Raw genomic sequence first — 21,110 nt, forward strand, 5'->3', positions numbered from 1 at the left:
CGGAACTATTCGGATAAAATAATTTAGGACCCAAAAAATTATTTGTGAATTTTTGGTTCAGTTTCAGATTGAATATTTTTGAGTCTGTTCTGGTTCAGATTTTCAGCACCAGGTTAAAATGTCCGGGCTAATTAACATTTTTAACTTCAACCGAACCAAAATCGAAAAGTCCGGTTTGTTTACATAATCATACCCGAAAATTTGTACCAAACCGACCAAAAGAGGCGTCGCCGTCGTCTCCGGTCATTGATCAAGCTAAACTGATTGGAGTTTAGCATCTCCCCGAAGAATGGCGAGTAATAGAGATAGCGTTAACCTCTCTCGCACGTTCAAGTATTTACTAGGTTTGTGTTTCTGAAAACCTCTCTTTTGCTGCATTTTGCTCTCCAATTAGCTTCTTCCTCGATTGAAATTTTGGGAATTTAGCTACGCAGTTTCTTTCCAGAGGCATCCCTTTCTTATTCAATTCATGGATCGTGAGGCGTCTCACTGAAGCAGACTACGCGGTAAATAGATCCTTGTTCACCAGTTCAAATAGATATGTTCTTAGATTTTGCCAATGTAGGTGCTTTGATGGGGAGTATTATGTGGATTGATTGTATGCATTTCTTATGGTAAAGATGAGTTTTGTTATTCTAAGTGCTAAAGTATGGACTTTTACTTGTGAAAGATCGGGTTTTGGTTTATGAAAAATTATCAAGGCATGTTTTATAAAAGTGTTAGCTCTGTAGCTTTTGACTGTTTAGGTTGTTGTATTTGTATGCCTTTCTTAAGGTAGAGATGGGTTTTGTGTTCTAATTGTTAAAAGTATAGACTTTTACTTGTGATTGATCAGGTTTTGGTTTCTGTGCTTACTAACATTTATCAAGTTTTGCTTTTTATATGTCTTAAGCTCTGCAGCTTTGACTGTTTGGGTTGTTCTATTTGTATGCATTTCTTAGGGTAGAGATGTGTTTTGTGTTCTGATTAGTAAAGCATGGACTTTTAGTTGTGGAAGAGCAGGTTTTTGTTTCTGTGCTTACTAACAATTATCAAGTCATGTTTTTTTTTTTTAAGTCTTGGCTCTGTAGCTCTGACTGTTTGGGTTGTTGTATTTGTATGAATTTGTTAGAGTTAAGATGAGTTTTGTTATTCTGATTGCTAACGTATGGATTTTTAGTTGTTGAAGATCAGGTTTAGGTTTCTGTGCTTACTAACAATTATCAATTTTATATAAGCCTTAGCTCTACTTGCTTTTAGTGGACTTTCATTTGAGTAACTCCCGATCTTAATTTTTTCTTCTCATTGCAATGTAGCTCTACGCAGTCCAGTTCCATCTTTTTGTTACATGCGTCTTGTTTCTCAGCCGAGAGGGATTCCGTCGCGCTTGCTTGCGTGCTGACATTAACAGGTACACACATAAAAGCAGTTTGCGCTACTTAATCAGCACATAACTAAAATTTAGCTTAGTGATATTTCTTTTAATTTCGTAATGCAGTGACGGTCTTGTATCAGAGAAAGATGTGACTAAGTTACTGAAAGTGGCATGGGTGACGTTTCCATTCGGAGTAGCCATTACTATTGCAGCATCCATCTTTGTCCTTTGGTGGCAGAACCTTAGTTACTCCGATACATACGCGCAGGCTATCTTGATCCACGGTACATTGTTGCTGGAGGATTAATCTATTTTTTTTTTGTTATCAACTTAAGGACTAATCAACTTAACTGGCAGGATTTGCGTGTGTGCTGGAGCTGATGGCTGAGCCTCTGTATATCCTCTCTCAGACATTGATGCTTCTGAAATTGCGACTGGTTGTTGAGACTGTTGCTACGTTTTCACGCTGTGTAACTTTGTGCTTTCTCATTGTCAAGCAAACCAATATGGTACGTTCTGTAAATAAGTTACTACTCTATCCGTTTCATTTTAATCGTAGTTTTAGACTTGTGTGCACAGCTTAAGAAAACATTTAGTTTTGTATATGTTATAAATTAAAACATCATTACCTATACACTTAACCACATTTAACATTGGAATATAAATTTAATAAATTTTGCATTGAAATTTTAAAACAACACTTATTTTGAAACAAAAAAATATAATCTACAACGACAATTAAAATGAAATGGAGGGAGTAGTTCTTTATACAGTTCCATTTTGTTTCGGGAAAAAGAAGCATGCTTCAAGAATCTTATATTATAAAAATAAAATTTAATTATCTTTAAAACTTATGCAGGAAAAGGGGATAATCTTTGCACTTTCACAAGTTGCATATGGAGGTTCCTTGTTTCTTGGGTACTGGGCTTACTTTCTCATGCGTGGTGTTTCTAAAAGCTTGAATCTCTTTCCTTTCAGGTATGAGTTCTCCAATTTTAATCAAATCATTCATTTTCAATAACATTCAACAATTTTTGTGATGTTTTCACAGACCTGGGAGCTTCATGGATCTCGATAAGCAGCTCTCGAACATGTGTATGCTATTCACTTTTCAGTCCTTCAGAAAGTTGATCCTTCAAGAAGGCGAAAAGTTGGTTCTTGTTTGGTTAGATACACCTTATAACCAGGCTGTATATGGGATCGTTGACAAACTAGGCAAGTCTCTTTGGTGACAAAACAATACAAAGTATATTTATATTTCTTCTGCTTATAAATATCTCTTTACACAATTTTTAAACCTCCAGGGAGTTTAGTAGTACGCATGGTGTTTCTCCCTTTTGAAGAAAGTTCATACACTACATTTGCCAGGTTCGCATCAGGTTTACTTCTCTTCCTGAGTTTAGTATGATACAGTATGTTCATTTTCAGCTCATTGAAATATAGATGGTTTATGTTTCTCTCTCTTTTTTGTCAGGTGATGATTACCAGCAAAAGAGGAAGAAACTCGGAACTTGCTTAACCGAGGCCTTGAAGCTTGTGATGTTAATAGGTCTAATATTTATGGCGTTTGGCCCGGGCTATTCATACTCTCTCATCAGATTGTTGTATGGTGAGAAATGGAGTGATGGAGAAGCTTCCTTGGCGCTACAATTTTACTGTCTCTACATCATTGTCCTGGCAATGAATGGTTAGTAAATCACTTCTTGATCTTCTTGAATTTGCGTTTACTAGTTGCATTTTTTCAGTCTTTGTTACTTTGTAAATTATTTTGTTAGGAACCTCCGAGGCATTTTTACACGCAATTGGAACAGAGGATCAACTAAAGCGCTCAAACGACATGTTGCTTGTGTTTTCACTGATCTACATCACGTTGAATATTCTGCTGATAAGATCTGCAGGAGCAATAGGTTTAATCTTGGCGAACTCCTTGAGTATCCTTCACCCATTTCTATATGTAGATTCTGCAATTATATTGAACTTCTTTAGATCTTTTTGGTCTTCTTGACTTTTGAAAAAAAAAGATATGATGTTTAGGATTATATATTCAGGACGATTCATCCAACGTTACTTCCAGGTATATGCTTTGATTAAATGAAACTGTCTACTGTATTGTGATAACTATGGTGCTTTTATTGTTTAACTCCACCCTTCTCTACAGGGCGATCCTTCTTCATCATTCTCGTTCAGAAAGTGTTTTCCTTCAGGTTGGCAGATTCTTATACTCTCTGGCGTAATCACTGTCATCTCAGAGAAAACCATTCTCGACCATAAGAACTTCTGGGCAACGTTTCCTGTCCATTTCGCCATCGGTTTCCTCTGCTTTTGTCTCTCAGCCATTGTCATGTAAGTCCTCTATCTCCTGTGACAGTGACAAGTTCCATTTAAAAAAAAAAAGAAAAAAACATACTCACTGAAATCTTGTGGTGTTTTTGTGTTGAAGATACCGGCGCGAGAGAGTGTTCATCAATAGAATCATACGGTTCAGGAATCACGATCATGACGACTGAAACCAACCAAGAAACCGGTGGTTTAAGTTCGGCTAAGGAAGTGAAGCTTTTGTATCAGTACTAAGTAGGCTTTGAACTGGCAAAAAAAACTCCAAGAAATGATTTTAATTCGCAATGAAACCATTTTTTGCTCTTTGTTTGAAGTTAATTTATCAAATGTTTAAGAAATCGATATGCTGTAACTGAGCACTTTTGTAGAGGACTAGCAAGACTATACAGATTATTTGAAGGCTAGACTCAAAATCTGTTTGTAGCCGGATCTATAATTCCGGATTTTCAAAATCAACCTATTACAAAACTAGCATCTTTGATTGGAAATATGAAAATGATTAATTAACTAATCATGTTTAATTAATCATATGCAGCAGCAATTACTAACCTAACATTCCACTAGTTATTTTTTGAATAATTAAATGCCACTTTACAATTACTGGTATGTCTAATTGTCTACACGATTCTTCTATATATATATGGTAACTGATTTCTAATATTTTTAATACTGTTTCCATAATATTAGACATATACTGAGATTTGAAAAATGAAGAACTCAGTGGATATAGCAAGTTGCTACCATCGGTTTGTTTTTTCAGAGAAAGAGACTTTGTTTTTAAAAAACAAAATCGATGAATTTTTTGGAAGTAAAACATTTTCAAGTTGATATTGTTGGTACAAAATAAATTCATAAAAATTAATATACAATAAATTTTATTGTAAATAAATTATAGCATGTCTAACATATAATAATATTTTTCAAAACATAAACAATCATCACAATTGTAAATAGATTAGGCTTTGAATGGTGATCAAGGAACGAAAAGGAATACTGAATTTTTTATCATTCCAAAAAAATTCGCCATTCACAAGGAATAGTTTTTCTTTCTTGTTCATTCACATTCTTTTTTTTTATAGAGAAATATAGAACAAAAGCATTCCTTATTAAATTTGATAATGAACAAGCATTCCTTTTCATTCCTGCAATTTTATTCTTATATGTTTCTTTCATATTCGTTCTTCGTGTTCCCGAAAAGGTCACCAGTCGGATAGATTTTATACAGAAACACAGTTTCATCATTAAAAATATTTTTAAAATTTTAAAATAAAACAAATTATAGTTTCATCATTAAAAATATTTTTAAAATTTAAAAAAATAAAATAAGTTATAATTTCATCATTAAAAATATTTTGAAAATTTAAAAATAAAATAATTTAGTAAAACTTTATAATTATCCCTAAATTGGTGAACTAACCACTATAAAATCGTTATTTTTTAGAGAAACGGGACACAAAAAAAAATCAAATCTCTTTAACCTTCATCATATGTTAGTGAAGGATGCACATATTCATTAAAACATTATATTTACATTTTTGAATTTTTCTCAAAATCTATGTGTTAACTCCTACGAAAATATTAAATGTTTCGGTAAATGCTCTATATACTGAAGCCTATGATATTTAGTGTTGTTTTAAAATTTCTAAATACATTCTACATTTTTATTAATGTATATTGAACTCTCTTTCATGGTAGATGGACATCGTTTTAATCTTCTGTCAATTAATTTAGTAAAACTTTATAATACTCCATAAATTGGTGGATTAACCACTATAAAATCGTTATTTTCTAGAGAAATAAAGACAACAAAAGTTCCAGACTTCTTTGACATTCATCATATGTTTGTGAAGGATGCAACTATACATTAAAATATTATTTTCATATTTTTGAATTTTTTTCAAAATCTATGTGTTAACCCCTACGAAAATATTGAATTTTTCGGTAAATGCTTTATATTCTGAAGCCTATGATATTTAGTGTTGCTTTAAAATTTCTAAACATATTCTACATTTGTATTAATGTATATTAAACTCTCTTTCATGGTACATAGGCATCATTTTATTTTCTTTGTCAATTAATTTAGTAAAACTTCATAATACTCCATCAATTAGTAGACTAACCACTATAAAATCGCTATTCCCTAGAGAAACGGAGACAACAAAAGTTCTAAACATCTTTGACATTCATCATATGTTAGTGAATGATGCAACTATGCATTAAAACAGTATTTTCATATTTTTGAATTTTTTTCAAAATCTATGTGTTAACCCCAACGAAACTATTGATTTTTTCGGTAAATGTTCAATATATTGAAACTTATGATATTTAGTGTTGTTTTAAAAATTTTAAACACATTCAACATTTGTATTAATATATATTAAACTATTTTTCATGGTACATGGACATCGTTTTAATTTTTTGTCAATTAATTTAGTAAAACTTCATAATACTCTCTAAATTGGTGGATTAACCACTATAAAATCGCTATTTTCTAGAGAAACGGAGACAACAAAAGTTCTAAATCTCTTTTATCTTCATCATATGTTAGTAAAAGATACAACTATACATTAAAATAATATTTTTATATTTTTTAATTTTTTCCAAAATCTATGTGTTAACCCATACAAAATATTGAATTTTTCGATAAAAGTTCTATATACTGAAGCGTATGATATTTAATATTGTTTTAAAATTTCTAAACACATTCTAAATTTGTATTAATGTATATTAAACTCTCTTTCATGGTACATGGGCATTGTTTTAAGTTTTTGTCGATTAATTTAGTAAAACTTCATAATACTCTCTAAATTGGTGAACAACCACTATAAAATCGTTAATTTCTAGAAAAACGGAGACAACAAATGTTATAAACCTCTTTTACATTCATTATATGTTAGCGAAGGGTGCAAATATGCAGTAAAATATAATTTTCATATTTTTTATTTTTTTCTCAAAATCTATGTGTTAACAACTTCTACGAAAATATTGAGTTTTTCGGTAAATGTTTTATACACTGAAGCCGATGATCTTTAGTGTTGTTTTAAAATTTCTAAACACATTCTACATTTGTATCAATGTATATTAAACTCTCTTTCATGGTACATGGACATCGTTTTAATTTTTGTCAATTAATTTAATAAAACTTCATAATATATTAATACTCCCTAAATTGGTGGACTAACCACTATAAAATCGCTATTTTCTAGAGAAAATGAGACAACAAAAGTTCCAAACCTCTTTGACTTTCATCATATGTTATTGAATGATGCAACTATGCATTAAAACAGTATTTTCATATTTTTGAATTTTTCTCAAATCTATGTGTTAACCTCTACGAAAATATTGATTTTTTTTGTAAATGCTTTATATACTGAAGACTATGATCTTTGTGTTGTTTTAAAATTTCTAATCACATTCTATATTTGTAATAATGTATATTAAACTCTTTTTATAGTACATGAGCATCATTTTATTTTTTTGTCAATTAATTTAGTAAAACTTCATAATAGTCCATCAATTGGTGGACTAACAACTATAAAATTGTTATTCTCTAGAGAAACATAGATAAAAAAAACTTCCAAACCTCTTTGACATTTATCATATGTTAGTGAATGATGCAATTATGCATTAAAATAGTATTTTCATATTTTTGAATTTTTTTCAAAATCTATGTGAAAATATTGAATTTTCCGTAAATGCTCAATATACTAAAACCTATGATTTTTAGTGTTGTTTTAAAATTTCTAAAAACATTTTATATTTGTATTAATGTATTCGGTAAAAGGTCAATATACTAAAATGTTTCAGCTAGAATCAAGTTACCGCCTAGATTAATTTCTAGAACTATAATTTGCTTAGCGGATCAAAATCGAAATAAGACAGAAAATAAAATCAATGCGCGAACCAGTTTCCGGTTCGCTTGGACCGGGGAATCGAATCCCCAATTTTAATGAAGTTTCCAAAATCCCAAGAAATCAGGTGGCTGACGTGTCATCTGAGATAAACGTACACGTGTCTCCTCTTTTTTTTCTCCCGCCAATACATACATTCACCTCATGAACTCTCTCCCACTCCTCGCACGAAACGAAACCCTAGAGAGAGCGTCTTTAACAATATGGATAAGTCTAACCATGGCGATCGAGGGAACAGTCAGCGTTCCAGCTCAGGCGCGATTCTCAAGATTCGCCTCGAGAATTTCATGTGCCACAGTAACCTCGAGATCGAGTTCGGCGAGTGGGTCAATTTCATCACCGGTCAAAACGGAAGTCAGTAATCTTTCTTACCAAGTTTGGTCCTTTTTTTTATTTGTCTGCTGTAATGAATTAATAACCAATGGGAGGGGGTGTTTTCGTAAATGTCAGGCGGTAAGAGTGCGATATTGACTGCTCTATGTGTCGCATTTGGATGTCGTGCCAAGGGGACTCAGCGCGCTTCGACGCTCAAAGATTTCATCAAAACTGGTTGTAGCGATGCACTTGTTCATGTTGAAATGAATAACGGAGGAGATGATGCTTTTAAGCCAAATGTATATGGTGATACTCTCGTTATCGAGCGCAGGATCTCTCATTCCACTAGTTCTACCGTGCTAAAGGATTCTCAAGGTTAATAAATAATCTATATTAATCTTGTGTGGCTTACATACACTTTGTCTCATAGTATGTGCTTCTACTTGTTTCAATGTGGTTTCTTACTTACTTTGTTAAGTAGACCAAGTCGTGATTTTGGGGGCTATAGACAATTTAGTAATAGTTTATATAATTTTTTTTACAAGTGTGGGGGCTTAAATTTGCTCGTAAAATTTTGGGAGCCATTGGCCAAGGCTTTATTAGCCGAAGCTCAAAATCGGCCATGAGATTTTGGGGGGGTTATAGAAAATTTAGTAATGGTTTTTTTTTTTTAATAAATTTGGGGGCTGAAATTATTTGGTGAAATTTTGGGAGCCATATGCCAAGGCTTTACTAGTCTATGTTCAGAATCGGCCATGAGATTTTGGGGGCTATAGACAATTTAGTAATGGTTTATATAATTTTTTTTAAATAAATTTGGGGCTTAAATTATTTGGTAAAATTTTGGGAGCCATATGCCAATAGTTTACTAGCCTATGTTCATGACCGGCCCTGATTTAGATGTGCCGTTTGTCAACTAATTGATTCAAGACGATTTTTTAGCTTACTTGTTCTCTGCATCTTGTGTTCTCCAGGGAGAAAAATATCAAACAGAAAGGAGGAGCTACGTGAACTAGTTGAACATTACAATGTGAGCTTTTCTCTTTCATTCAAGTTTACAACTTTGATCATTATTTGTATTTCCATATTCAAGTGTTATCGTTTGAATTTGATACCATTTCTTTGGTTTAGATTGATGTTGAGAATCCATGTGTGATAATGAGTCAAGACAAGAGCAGAGAGTTTCTACATTCTGGAAATGACAAAGACAAATTCAAGGTATATCCAGTTCATCTGTATGCATTGATGTAAATCTTTTTTTTTTCTTGGTAATATTGTGCTGAAAGCTTTTGTTTTGTAGTTCTTTTATAAAGCAACCCTTCTTCAGCAAGTCGATGATCTTCTTCTTGGTGTTGACACGAAGTTGAAAGCTGCAAGCGCTCTTATGGATGAGTTGGAGGAGACGATAAAGCCAGTAGAGAAAGAGATCACTGAGTTGCGTGGGAAGATAAAGACCATGGAAAAATTTGAAGAAATATATCAACAGTTGCAGCTTTTGAAAAAGAAACTAGCTTGGTCTTGGGTCTATGATGTGGATAGGGAGCTCAAGGAACAGAGTGAGAAGCTTGTGAAACTCAGAGAGCGAGTGCCTACCTGTCAAGATAAAATCGATCAGAAACTAGTAAGTAAAATGTCCTTTATATATTACCGCTTTAATTCTTTTTCCTGAGGCTGATTATAGCTGACCATTTTATGTAGGGTGAGGTGGAGTCTTTAAGGGAGAAGTTGACCAGTAAGAAAGCTCAAGTTACATGCCTGATGGATGAATCAACTGCAGTGAAAAGAGAGATAGAGTGTTTGCGGCAATCAGTCAAGACGGTATGTTAAAAAATAGTTTTAAAATATCTCATAGTTAGCTTTAGAAATTACCTTTGGTTGATGTAATATTTTTAAGCAGGCTACAAGAGAGAAGGTTGCTCTAGAAGAAGACCATCGTCATAAGTGCAATAACATCCAGAAGATTAAAGATCGTGCTGTGAGGCTTGAACGGCAGATTAAAGATATCGATGAGATGACTATAAGAAGCACACAGGTCCTCTTTCATTTGTATACTCAGTGTGTAGTTGTATATAGTTCTTACTGTCTAATAATGATTGCAGGCTGAACAATCTGAAATCGAAGAAAACCTGAGTCAGTTGAAGCTAGAGGTTGAGAAGGCTAAAGCATTGCTTTTCAGGTTATTATAGTTTTCATTTTTTTTTAACTCTTGAGCCTCTTTTCAATATTTTCTTCTTTTTTCTCGCTAAGGATTGATTAAATAAAATTGCTATTCAGTTTGAAAGAAGAAGAGAAGATGGTAACTGAAAAAGCGTCAGTCATAGGGAAGGAGATAGCACTCATAGAGGATAAGGTACAAATCATCACCTTAATGTTTTGAAGTCTATAAACTTATTTACACTCAGCTATTCAACCTTTTGGCTTTCTAGATTAGAGACCGTGAAAAGAAGCAAAGGAGCATAAACACACACATCAATGATCTCAAGAAACATCAAACAAATAAGGTGCTTTACATGTCATATATACTCTTTTGGAGGATGAAAATCTTTAGGATTAGTTGGATAATTTTAAACTTCTCTTGCTAGGTTACTGCATTTGGAGGGGACAGAGTCATTACCCTTTTGAGGGCGATTGAGAGACATCATCGCAAATTTAAAATGCCACCTATTGGCCCTGTTGGTGCTCATGTGGTAAGTTTCTCTTTGTTTTCTTAAATGGACCATACATAGTGTAAAGACAATCTGACATTTTCAAGTGTACAAGAACAATCTCTGCTGCTTTAGTTTGAGTTCTTATAATCGGTGTTGTTTTCTATAGACATTGGTCAATGGTAATAAATGGGCTTCTGCTGTTGAACAAGCTCTTGGAAATCTCCTGAACGCGTTTATTGTGACCAATCACCAAGATTTAATAACTTTGCGAAGCTGTGGAAAGGAAGCTAATTATAACAATCTGAAGATCATCATCTATGACTTCTCAAGACCAAGGTTTAAAATCTGAAAAAAATTACTTACACTATCTTTGTCTATGTTCTGCTTTGATGAATGGGTAGCTTGAACATCATTGTAATTGGTTTATGCAGGTTAGTTATACCAAGGCACATGGTTCCTCAAACGGAACACCCAACTATTCTCTCTGTCTTAAACTCTGAGAATCATACTGTTCTTAACGTCTTAGTGGATGTGGTAATCTTATTTGTATTATTTACTAGCTTCTCATCCTACAGCCATTGTGTGATGGTGTTCATTTTTAGCTTTGGTTTCTGGATTATTCCAGATGGGTGTGGAGAGGCAAGTGCTTGCAGAGAGTTATGAGGTTGGCAAGACAGTTGCCTTTGAGAGAAGGCTTGCACATCTCAAAGAGGTTTTCACTATAGATGGATACAGAATGTAAGCAGCAAGTTAGATTTTGCAAGAACAGATGTGGAGAAAGATTTGCGTCTAGATAACAATACTCTTGATGTTCTTGACTCAGGTTTTCCCGTGGACCTGTTCAGACAACTCTTCCTCCCCGTGGTCGAAGACCGACTCGATTGTGTGCTTCTTTTGATGACCAAATCAAGGATCTTGAAGTAGAGGCTTCAAAGGAGCAAAGTGAGATACATGAAAGCAGGAGACAAAAGAGGGAGGCAGAGGTGAATCTCGAGGATCTTGAACCTCAAATGCGCAGACTGAAGGTAGCATTTAATAATCATTTTGCTGTCTCATCTGAAACATTTTGCTTGTTTTTACAAACCTTAAATAATCATTTTGAGTATATTTTCTTCTTTGTGTTACAGAGACAATGCACCCAAATTGAGAAAGATTTGACAAGGAAGGAACTTGAGTTGCAGGATCTGAAAAACTCAGTCGCTGCTGAAACCAAAGCTTCACCTACCTCAAGTGTTGATGAACTTCGTCTAGAAATAACGGTTAGTTTTATTGGTTGAAACCACTTTCCACCCCCATAGCATCATTTCTGAAGCATTGTAACTCTTTGTATTTCTCAGAACTCTCGAGAGGAGATAGAGGAGAAAGAATTCTCACTGCAAAAGCTCCAAGACTGCTTGACGGAAGCTGAACTAAAGGCTAATGAACTTAAAACTGCATATGAAAACTTTATCGGTATGTTGACAATACATTTTATTTTTATTGGATCATCTTGAGCAAGCAGTATTAACTTTTTCCTTCCAAAACTTGTATTTAGAGTCAGCCAAGAGTAAAGTTGACGTCTTTGAGGAAGCAGAGAATGAGCTAAAGGAGATTGAAACGGGGCTCCAATCAGCAGAAACGGTACAACCGTCTTAAAGAGTTTGGTTCTTTTACTTGTGTTTGCAGTTAGAAAACTTAAGTTTTTATTCTCTGTTTCAGGATAAGAACCATTATGAAGATGTAATGAAGGACAAGGTCTTACCAGATATTAAAATGGCTGAAGCTAAACATAAGGAGCTTGAAGCCAAGCGGCTGGTAATAAGAATAAACAGTTATTGCTCTTTGTTCCAAAACTTTTTTAATATTTTGTTCTGACTGCTGAAACTTTCAGGAAAGTAATGAGAAAGCTTCCATAATATGTCCTGAGAGTGAGATAACTGCTTTAGGTCCTTGGGATGGGTCCACACCTATTCAGCTTAGTGCTGAGATTAACAGAATAAATCATAGACTGAAGCGAGAGAGTGACGAGTGCGTATCTATTTTTTGCCTTGTGATTGTACCTATACCCGTTGAATGCATGTTTAAACGTTACATGCATCTTTTGTTGTGTTCAGGTACTCTGAATCAATCGATGACCTCAGGGTTACGCTCGAGGAAAAAGAACACAAGATTGGGAGAAAACGCAAAACTTACAAGAGCTTTCGAGAAAAACTGAAGGTATATATATATACTTTTGTGTATCCAAAGTTGTCAATATATATGCCAATGATTTAATGTGGAGAAACATTGTTTAATCAGGTGTGCAAAGATGCGGTAGATTCACGGTGGAAGAAGCTCCAACTCAACAAATATGATACGGCGAGCATGTTAACTTGGGGGTATGAATTGTTTTGTTCATTATTGTGAATAGGTTTTAGCTCTAACATTTCCTTTTGATTGGCGATGTTCAAAGCAGATTCAACAAACGTTTAGGAAAGAAAGGAATCAGCGGACAAATCAAGGTCTCTTATGAAGACAAAACTTTGTCCATAGAGGTAATTAAAAACATAATGCTACATTTTGCATCTTGATGTGTCTATATTATTTACTTTAATGAACTGGGTTGCTGTCATATTTATTCTTCAACAGGTTAAGATGCCTCAAGATGCAACAAGAAGCGGTGTTCGAGACACTAGAGGACTTTCAGGTCTGCCTCTCTCCTCAATTTGAATTAAGACTTAGTACAAGGGTGTTCTAAACATGGTTTAACACATGAGATTGTATAAAAGCCCTTGAAGACTTAAAAGAAGATTGTAAAAACATTTGATCATCTAGGCAGCTTGAGAGTTTGATCAATCCCATCTCTTGTCATAAAATTGCAGGTGGAGAACGGTCTTTCTCAACTTTAGGCTTTACATTAGCACTGCACGACATGACTGAGTCCCCAATTCGAGCAATGGACGAGTTTGATGTGTTCATGGTAATCTCCACATCACTCATATTATTACATGCAGTTGTCATACTTTTTTAGCCTGCTTAGACGCCTAAAAAGAGAGCGGTTTATGGCAAAATATTCAGGACGCAGTAAGCAGGAAAATAAGCTTAGACACGTTGGTTGATTTTGCATTGGAGAAAGGTTCACAGTGGATGTTCATCACTCCTCATGATATCAGGTAAACAAATTAAAACTTCTTCCACTTTATTACTGAAAGAAACAACACCACAGTATAGTATTGTAACCTCTTCTCTTATGACAGTATGGTGAAGTCACATGAGAGGATAAAGAAGCAACAAATGGCTGCTCCTCGCTCTTAACCTCTTTTTTTTTGTGTAAATTCAATCTCACAAACCATCTAAAAAAAAATTGTAAATGGTGAGTGAATGAGGTTGTTCTGCAATCATCATCCACTTACTAATCTTAATTTTTTTGTACCTTTCCATCCATATTTATTGAAATTTTTCTTTTTGTCAGCATCTATAAATAGAAATCATTAAATAAATTAATAAAATCTAGTGGTGCTTCATGTTTTGGATCAATGAGAGTGACATGCTTCACTATATGCATATGAGAGAAAAACAAAACTAATTTAAAAAAAAAAAATAAACCAAAAATCACAAATTAAAGAAGAGATTGCAAGTTTCGCAAAGCTTCAAACTTTCCAGTTTAACTGCAGAAAAATCCGTCAAAGTTTTAATCTTTCTCGGGAAACGATTGGTTTCAGGGAAGGTGAAGCAAAACGATGTCGTTTTCGGGGAAGAAGAAGGAGACGAGTCCAGTTTCGCCATTGAACAAACGAAGAGCAAGCTGGTCAGAGCTTTGGGTTAACCACCACCACCACTTCCTCTCTCCTCCTCCTCAAATCCCCAAATCCGATCTCACCCTTCTCTTACCCGACCCCACTCTCCTCATAATCATCGCCAAGGTCCCTCCATCTCACCGAAAGACTCTGTCTTTAGTCTGCAAGAGATGGTTAAGACTCCACGGTACGCTTGTACGGTCGATTAAGGTGTCGGATTGGGGAGTTCTCGAGTCTGGTCGGCTTGTCTCTAGGTTTCCTAATTTAGACAACGTTGATTTGGTTGTCGGAACGTGTGGTGGGTTAGTTTCGGTTACTGTGGGTGTTGGGTGTTACCAAAGTGTAGACTTTATTGAGGAGGAGAGACTCTTGTTGTCTGCTGAAACTGTTGATAGAGGGTTAAGGGTCCTTGCAGGTGGCTGTTCTACTCTCAGGAGGCTTGTGGTGGCGAACGCTAGCGAGTTAGGGTTGTTGAGTGTGGCTGAAGCGTGTACGAGGCTGCAAGAGCTGGAACTGTTAAAGTGTTGTGACAGTGTTCTGCTTGGAGTTGGTGCGTTTGAGAATCTGCAGATACTGAGATTGGTCGGTTTGGTTTCGGATATTGGTTTGATGATTGTGGCTCAAGGGTGTAAGAGGCTGGTGAAGCTTGAGCTTGTTGGATGCGGAGGAGGGTTTGATGGGGTTAAGGAGATAGGCGAGTGTTGTCAGATGCTTGAGGAGTTTAGTGTTTGTGATCATAAGATGGAAGCAGGGTGGCTTGGTGGTCTTGGGTATTGTGAGAATCTCAAGACGCTGAAGCTAGTTTCTTGTAAGAAGATTGATTGTGGTTTTGGTCTAGGTGAGTGTTTGAGTCGTTCTTGTCCTGCCCTGGAGAGGTTGCACTTGGAGAAGTGTCAGTTGAGAGAGAAGGATGCAGTAAAGGCTTTGTTTAAGATGTGTGAAGCAGCGAGAGAGGTTGTTTTTCAAGACTGTTGGGGATTGGATGATGATATCTTCAGCTTGGCAATGGCTCTTAGGTACTGACAAAAACTTTGTTTCCTCTTAAATACTTTTGTGGTTTGGTAATGGTGAGAATATGAACTGGTATGAGAGTAGGTCTGCGGTTTCGGTTTCTTTGGTTAGTTTGGGTCGGTCTAAATCTCGCCGAAGTGAACCGAAAAGAAATACTGTTTGGTTTGGTTCGGTATTCGGTTAGTTTGGTTTCAAAATTTTCTACTGAAGTTTTTGGTTTTCGGTTTAAATTGAATAAAATTCGAAATTTTTAGTTAAGTTCAGTTATTTCGGTTCGACTTCTTCTGGTTAGTTTGGAATTCGAAAAATCTTCCTCTTCTATGTTTTGACGTTTGAATATTTATTGTTTGTTGGCTTTGCAGGAGAGTGAAGCTGCTGTATCTAGAAGGATGCTCATTGCTAACAACATCAGGTCTTGAATCAGTGATTCTACATTGGCATGAGCTTGAACATCTGAAAGTGGTTTCGTGCAAGAACGTTAAAGATTCGGAGATCTCTCCTTTGCTCTCAGTTTTGTTCTCAAACTTGGTAGAGTTGCAGTGGAGACCAGACACTAGATCACATCTCTGGTTGAGCCTTACAGAGAGTGGAATTGGGAATAAAGGAGGAAAGTTTTTCAAGAAAATATAGAAAGTTTTATTTTCCAACACTGAAACTGTTTCTCTCCAATACTTTTTTAGAAACTTTCTTAAGCTTTTTCGTTTCTTGTGGAACAAAGTAGCAATTGCTAACTATAATGAATAGTGTTATTTTCTTTAACCTGATCACAAGTATTTGAACATTGATCAATGGCTACTTGGTTGAGTACATGAAGTTATAGGTACATCCGAGCTTGTGGATTTAATACAAAAAAAAAATGTGACAAAAAGGATAAAAGGGGGGTAAAAGTGGAGATGCGGGGTATCGATCCCCGTACCTCTCGCATGCTAAGCGAGCGCTCTACCATCTGAGCTACATCCCCCCTTGATGTCGTAGTTATGCATGATAAATTATTTAGACTCTAAACCTCTTTTCAGTTTCTGTAAAAATAGAATATAGAATGAGCAAGTGTTAATAACTAATCCTGAAATAAAACTTCTTCAAAACTTCTAGAGAACCAACTTAAAAGAAAAAAAAACTGATGTATTCCATTAATGAGAAATGTGTACATGTGAGGTTCAGTTATATGCAATGTAGCCTAATTAGGCCAGTAAACAATATAATAGTGTTACAGCTTGAATTAGGTTTTCTTAAGTGGTTTAGGTTTATCCATATATACATATAACATTCTCTTTTTCGTTTTGTACCAGGAATATCACATGGGCCGGCCTTGTTCTAAGCCAGACAATTTTCATTTTTGGTATCTTGTAGTAATATATAATGTTTTATAATAATAATATGGAGTTCCCGAATACTTATCTCTTTTTAACTATATTGCAATGTATATATGCATGTGATATACCAGACAACACCTTTCATTACTTTTTTTTTTTTTTTTTGCAGGTTGTATTTGAATAATTAAAAATGCTGTAATAACAGGTTACAAGTTCCCTTTTTCTTAGCAAGAGGTAACAATTTTTAAGTTAAAAAAAAAAGAAAGAGTTAACCATCTTTTTTCTTCTCTTCTTAAATTATTTTGATGAAGAACACATTCTTCGGCCATAATTCAGAGATCTAATATATATGGCAGTGCCAATCTCTATTTCTCAAACAGAAGTTAAAATTGTAAAATATACAAAAATCACAATTTAAGAATTCTTTTTGACACACTCATACATACACTATAGTAAACAAAACCTGCATAAAACGGTAGAAAACTTGAAAAGCTATCACTTATCATACATGTAGATGATCTTTTCAAATTTTTGATCCATTAACAATACATTTTAGATTCATTGTCTAGTCGATTTGATATCTTTAAAGATTATGAGCATACGATTTAATACCGATCGCAATCATCACCAAGACTCAAAATGTGTAGAATGCGTCTATTATGTACAACATGGATATAGTGCAATACGTCTAGTCAGTCTTACATCATTTCCTATAGTGTTTACTTTATCCATCTCGTCTAAATCTCACGTATTGTTGGCCATATGTACTCTTCTTCTTTTTTTTCTTTGTTCGTTCAAAGAGATGCACACCAAGAACGGCTACGTACGCTCTTAATTAAGTGGCTCTCGCAGCCACCAACGGCCATGTAACTCCAGAGCAGTACTTCCCAAACAAGGTCAACCATCGCTGCATCGGTAATTCCTTGATTAGCTTTCATTTACACTACGTGTCAATTACTAACTGGTTAATAGCTGGCATCTAACATTGTTTATGTGTGATTAGAATCGGCATGACGTTGCAGATGTGGACAAGTTGACTATGCTAATGACCGGAAGTCTTTGGGATCACTCGAGAAACAGCCATACACGTGGTCTTGTCTTATTAGATCTATTTCCTTAAATAGAAATATTAGTAGCTTTCGTACCAACCTAATTTGCAACATTTTCTATAAATAGAATGTTAATTTATTAGACGACCAAATCTTATTGGATCTGTTCTTTCCTCACCCCACGATTTGTTGATTAGAATATTATCGTCTGATCCACTATTTTGCCAGACAAGTTTGTCATTACTCCTGGCTTTAAAATTAGAATGAGATTAATTAAAGATTTTCTTATAAGATCGCAGGGATTATCACCTTTTTAGAAAAGAAGAAGCCTATTACGATTGGTACTTACTTTAACGGGGTAAAGTTTTTTACAGAAAAATAACTTTGATAGTTCATGCTAAACGTATATGGTTTCCGTATTTACTATGTATGTACAGATATACGGTATGATACGTATTTTGTTTTTATATCCGAAACTACATGCATTATCATCTGCCACCCCCAATATTTGGTTTAATAAATGAAAAATATTTTATTTTATTTGAGGGAATATACTAGGTCACTAAGATGCACCTTTGAAATTTTCTAATTATTCTGTGCATAATGGAAGCACCCGCCTCACCTTTCTTTTTTTTTGCCTCGCCTTGATACACCTGAAAGTTTTTAGACAGATTTTAAATAATTTATAATAAAAATTATCGAAAAAAGAGGAGATTATATTGAAACAATGAACACTATAAGTCAGATTTGACCTTTTTTACCTGGTTAGGCACCGTTAGTCAACAGTAAAATAACACCCATTTGACAGATAATCAAACAAAATTAAAGAACCCTAATAGTAACCGCAGAAACTCCATTTGTTGTCAATCATATTCATGCCTTTCTGGCGAGCTGTATTTAAAAACTAATTAATATTAAAATATTATGGAATTTTAATAAATGATGTCGAGTCATCAGAATTTCAACAATTAAATACTTGTAATGACATGCACTGTCCTCTTCGTCAACGTTTTTAAAAAATCAATGAATTTGATGAATTCCGAAAACGCTTACAATCAGTAGCGAATCCAAACTAATTTATGACTGGGTGCACACTGTGTAAATTTACCAATGACAATATGTGTATATATGAAATTAGGCTGAGGAACACACTATTTTTTGAAAATATTATGGGTGCATGTGCACCCCTTCTCTCCTTACTAGCTTCGCCCCTGCTTACAATCTTAATCTCTTGAATCACATAAATATAACTTCATAATTTAATTTTACTCACTGAAAGTCTGCCATTATTCATTGTATAACTTAACAACGAAAAAATGAATTTTCATTATAACGTTAATTATAATTATTCTCAAATCTCGACGCGTTATATTCAATCATTCAAAGAACCAAAAAGGCAAAAACTAAGTCAAGTCTATTAATTATATCCGAATATAGTTTTATCAATTTCATTTAAATTACAATTGCTTTTTTTTTTAAAGCAGAAAAATTTTCTTTCTTTTTAAAAAGGGAAAGTGCTAAACAACCTAGCCAAGTTGCGTTACATGCTACGTATCTTCCTCCTCTCACAAAATATGGATATATAATTATTTTTATTTTAGTTCATACACATAAAATTTGCATATTGAAAAAAACGATCATTTTCGTCAAAAGAAATTCTACCTTTCGAGTTCCATTTAGTTCCCTTCCTTTTTAGTTCCTCTCCATAACTTATCTTTTCACATCTACTCTCTCTCTCTACATTTATATCTATATATATTCTCTGAACCCATCTTACATTCAAGATCAAATAAATAAAAAAGCTTTTGAGAAACACAACTTTTCTATCAAATAAGGTTTTGTTTTTGTTGCTGGATCAGATATTTTCTTTTCTTTTAGGGTTTAAGGTTTCTTGGGTGATAGAGAAAGATGGAAGCGTTTGGTGGGTTTCACAAGGAAGATGATGAGCAGATGGTTTTGCCTCCTGGGTTTAGGTTTCATCCAACAGACGAAGAACTCATAACCCACTATCTTCACAATAAGGTTCTCAACATTGATTTTTCAGCTAAAGCTATTGGTGAGGTGGATTTGAACAAAGCTGAGCCATGGGAGTTGCCATGTAGGTTATAACAAACCAAGTTTTTTAACATCTCTGATCTAAATATCATTTTTTTGAGATTCTTATGTGTGTTGGACTTGTTTTTCGTGTCTTTTTTTAACGCTGGTTAATTATGCTATGAATGTAAAATATCATTTGTTCTTGATCTAAATATGATTTGTTTTTGTGTTTGTTTTGGTTAATAGATAAAGCAAAAATGGGTGAGAAAGAATGGTACTTCTTCTGTGTGAGGGATAGAAAGTATCCAACCGGTTTGAGGACTAACCGGGCAACTCAAGCCGGTTACTGGAAGGCAACAGGGAAGGATAAGGAGATTTTCAGAGGCAAATCACTAGTTGGTATGAAGAAAACACTTGTTTTCTACAGAGGAAGAGCTCCAAAGGGGCAGAAAACAAACTGGGTGATGCATGAGTATAGGCTTGATGGGAAACTCTCTCCTCACAATTTGCCCAAAACCGCCAAGGTAAACCTAAACTCCAAGCTTTGCTCTGTTTCTTGCTCTGTTTCTTGCTTTGTTTGATAGATTTTTTGGTTTGGTTTCATTTTGGCAGAATGAATGGGTGATATGTAGAGTGTTTCATAAAACTGCTGGAGGCAAGAAGATACCTATTTCGACGTTAATGCAAATAGGTTCTTATGGAGGTTCCGGTTTACCACCTCTAACAGATTCTTCACCATGCAATAACACAACCAAGACCGAACAGACTTACGTGCCCTGCTTCTCCAACCAAACTGAAACAAGAGGAACATTACTTAATTACTTCAGCAACAACCCTGCCCTTAGCTCTATTCCACTATACCTACCTCAATCTCTCCATGTTTCTGATCCGGTTCTTACTCAAGAACAATCGGTTTCTCAAGCGATGTTTGAGAACAACAGAAGGCAGAGCTTCAAAACGTTGAGTATCTCGCAGGACACTGGAGTTTCTAATACCGATATTGAATTTGGGAGGAGAGGATTGGATCATCAAGAAGTTCCATCTTCCTCCACTGGTCCGGTTGATCTTGAACCATTCTGGAGTTACTGAAGACTCAGAAGTTCATTATCTTAGGTCACATGTAAGAAGAACTTCGCAAAGTGTTTTTTATTTTTTCCTTTTAGCGTGGTGTGCTAAGTTTGTATAGATTATTATATCACAACCTCATACTCTTTAGTGTGTTTTTATTATTATTATACTATTAGAGAGAAAGGATACAGCAACTAATTTCGTTAATTTTTTTTCCGAAAGTTTACATGCATTATGGTGAACAAAATCAAGCACATGAGTTCAGTGCAATACTATAGTCTCTCTTTTTTTTTTACAAAAGCAATACTATAC

The 21,110-nt window shown here is 34.7% G+C and overlaps 4 protein-coding genes and 1 non-coding gene across 6 annotated transcripts; 4 read left to right on the forward strand and 1 right to left on the reverse strand.

Moving 5' to 3' along the window:
• Positions 1-188: 188 nt before the first annotated feature.
• LOC106422758 (protein RFT1 homolog) lies at positions 189-4,095 on the forward strand. Its single transcript, XM_013863539.3, has 13 exons — positions 189-344; positions 427-506; positions 1,296-1,390; positions 1,478-1,638; positions 1,712-1,863; positions 2,214-2,332; positions 2,406-2,569; positions 2,659-2,733; positions 2,829-3,041; positions 3,130-3,285; positions 3,376-3,428; positions 3,513-3,697; positions 3,795-4,095. The coding sequence occupies exons 1-13, from the start codon at positions 290-292 to the stop codon at positions 3,859-3,861; spliced, it is 1,575 nt and encodes a 524-aa protein (XP_013718993.1). The 5' UTR covers positions 189-289; the 3' UTR covers positions 3,862-4,095.
• A 3,382-nt stretch (positions 4,096-7,477) lies between these two features.
• On the forward strand, positions 7,478-13,997 carry LOC106422757 (structural maintenance of chromosomes protein 6A-like). 2 transcript variants are annotated; one of them, XM_013863538.3, is made up of 27 exons: positions 7,479-7,956; positions 8,053-8,292; positions 8,892-8,947; positions 9,049-9,135; positions 9,218-9,538; positions 9,616-9,735; positions 9,815-9,949; positions 10,017-10,093; positions 10,192-10,267; positions 10,344-10,418; positions 10,500-10,604; positions 10,732-10,901; positions 10,997-11,099; positions 11,191-11,303; positions 11,389-11,590; positions 11,693-11,824; positions 11,903-12,017; positions 12,100-12,185; positions 12,264-12,359; positions 12,436-12,572; positions 12,659-12,761; positions 12,843-12,922; positions 13,000-13,078; positions 13,173-13,230; positions 13,406-13,503; positions 13,602-13,696; positions 13,781-13,997. In XM_013863538.3, exons 1-27 carry the CDS (start codon positions 7,806-7,808, stop codon positions 13,836-13,838), a joined length of 3,168 nt encoding a protein of 1,055 aa, XP_013718992.1. In that variant the 5' UTR covers positions 7,479-7,805; the 3' UTR covers positions 13,839-13,997. The 2 variants fall into 2 exon arrangements, with proteins under 2 accessions (XP_048602675.1, XP_013718992.1); XM_048746718.1 differs by having other exon boundaries at positions 7,478-7,956; positions 11,389-11,824.
• A 107-nt stretch (positions 13,998-14,104) lies between these two features.
• LOC106422759 (F-box protein At5g07670-like) lies at positions 14,105-16,090 on the forward strand. The gene is made up of 2 exons (XM_013863540.3): positions 14,105-15,336; positions 15,694-16,090. The coding sequence occupies exons 1-2, from the start codon at positions 14,264-14,266 to the stop codon at positions 15,959-15,961; spliced, it is 1,341 nt and encodes a 446-aa protein (XP_013718994.1). The 5' UTR covers positions 14,105-14,263; the 3' UTR covers positions 15,962-16,090.
• Positions 16,091-16,219: 129 nt separating this feature from the next.
• On the reverse strand, positions 16,220-16,292 carry TRNAA-AGC. Its single transcript has one exon. It is a non-coding gene; the product is annotated as a tRNA-Ala (tRNA).
• A 3,084-nt stretch (positions 16,293-19,376) lies between these two features.
• LOC125574780 (NAC domain-containing protein 79-like) lies at positions 19,377-20,986 on the forward strand. The gene is made up of 3 exons (XM_048746720.1): positions 19,377-19,791; positions 19,977-20,254; positions 20,343-20,986. The coding sequence occupies exons 1-3, from the start codon at positions 19,602-19,604 to the stop codon at positions 20,817-20,819; spliced, it is 945 nt and encodes a 314-aa protein (XP_048602677.1). The 5' UTR covers positions 19,377-19,601; the 3' UTR covers positions 20,820-20,986.
• Positions 20,987-21,110: the final 124 nt, after the last annotated feature.

Source organism: Brassica napus, chromosome C2 (assembly GCF_020379485.1).
Source record: "Brassica napus cultivar Da-Ae chromosome C2, Da-Ae, whole genome shotgun sequence".
NCBI classification, from domain to species: domain Eukaryota; kingdom Viridiplantae; phylum Streptophyta; class Magnoliopsida; order Brassicales; family Brassicaceae; genus Brassica; species Brassica napus.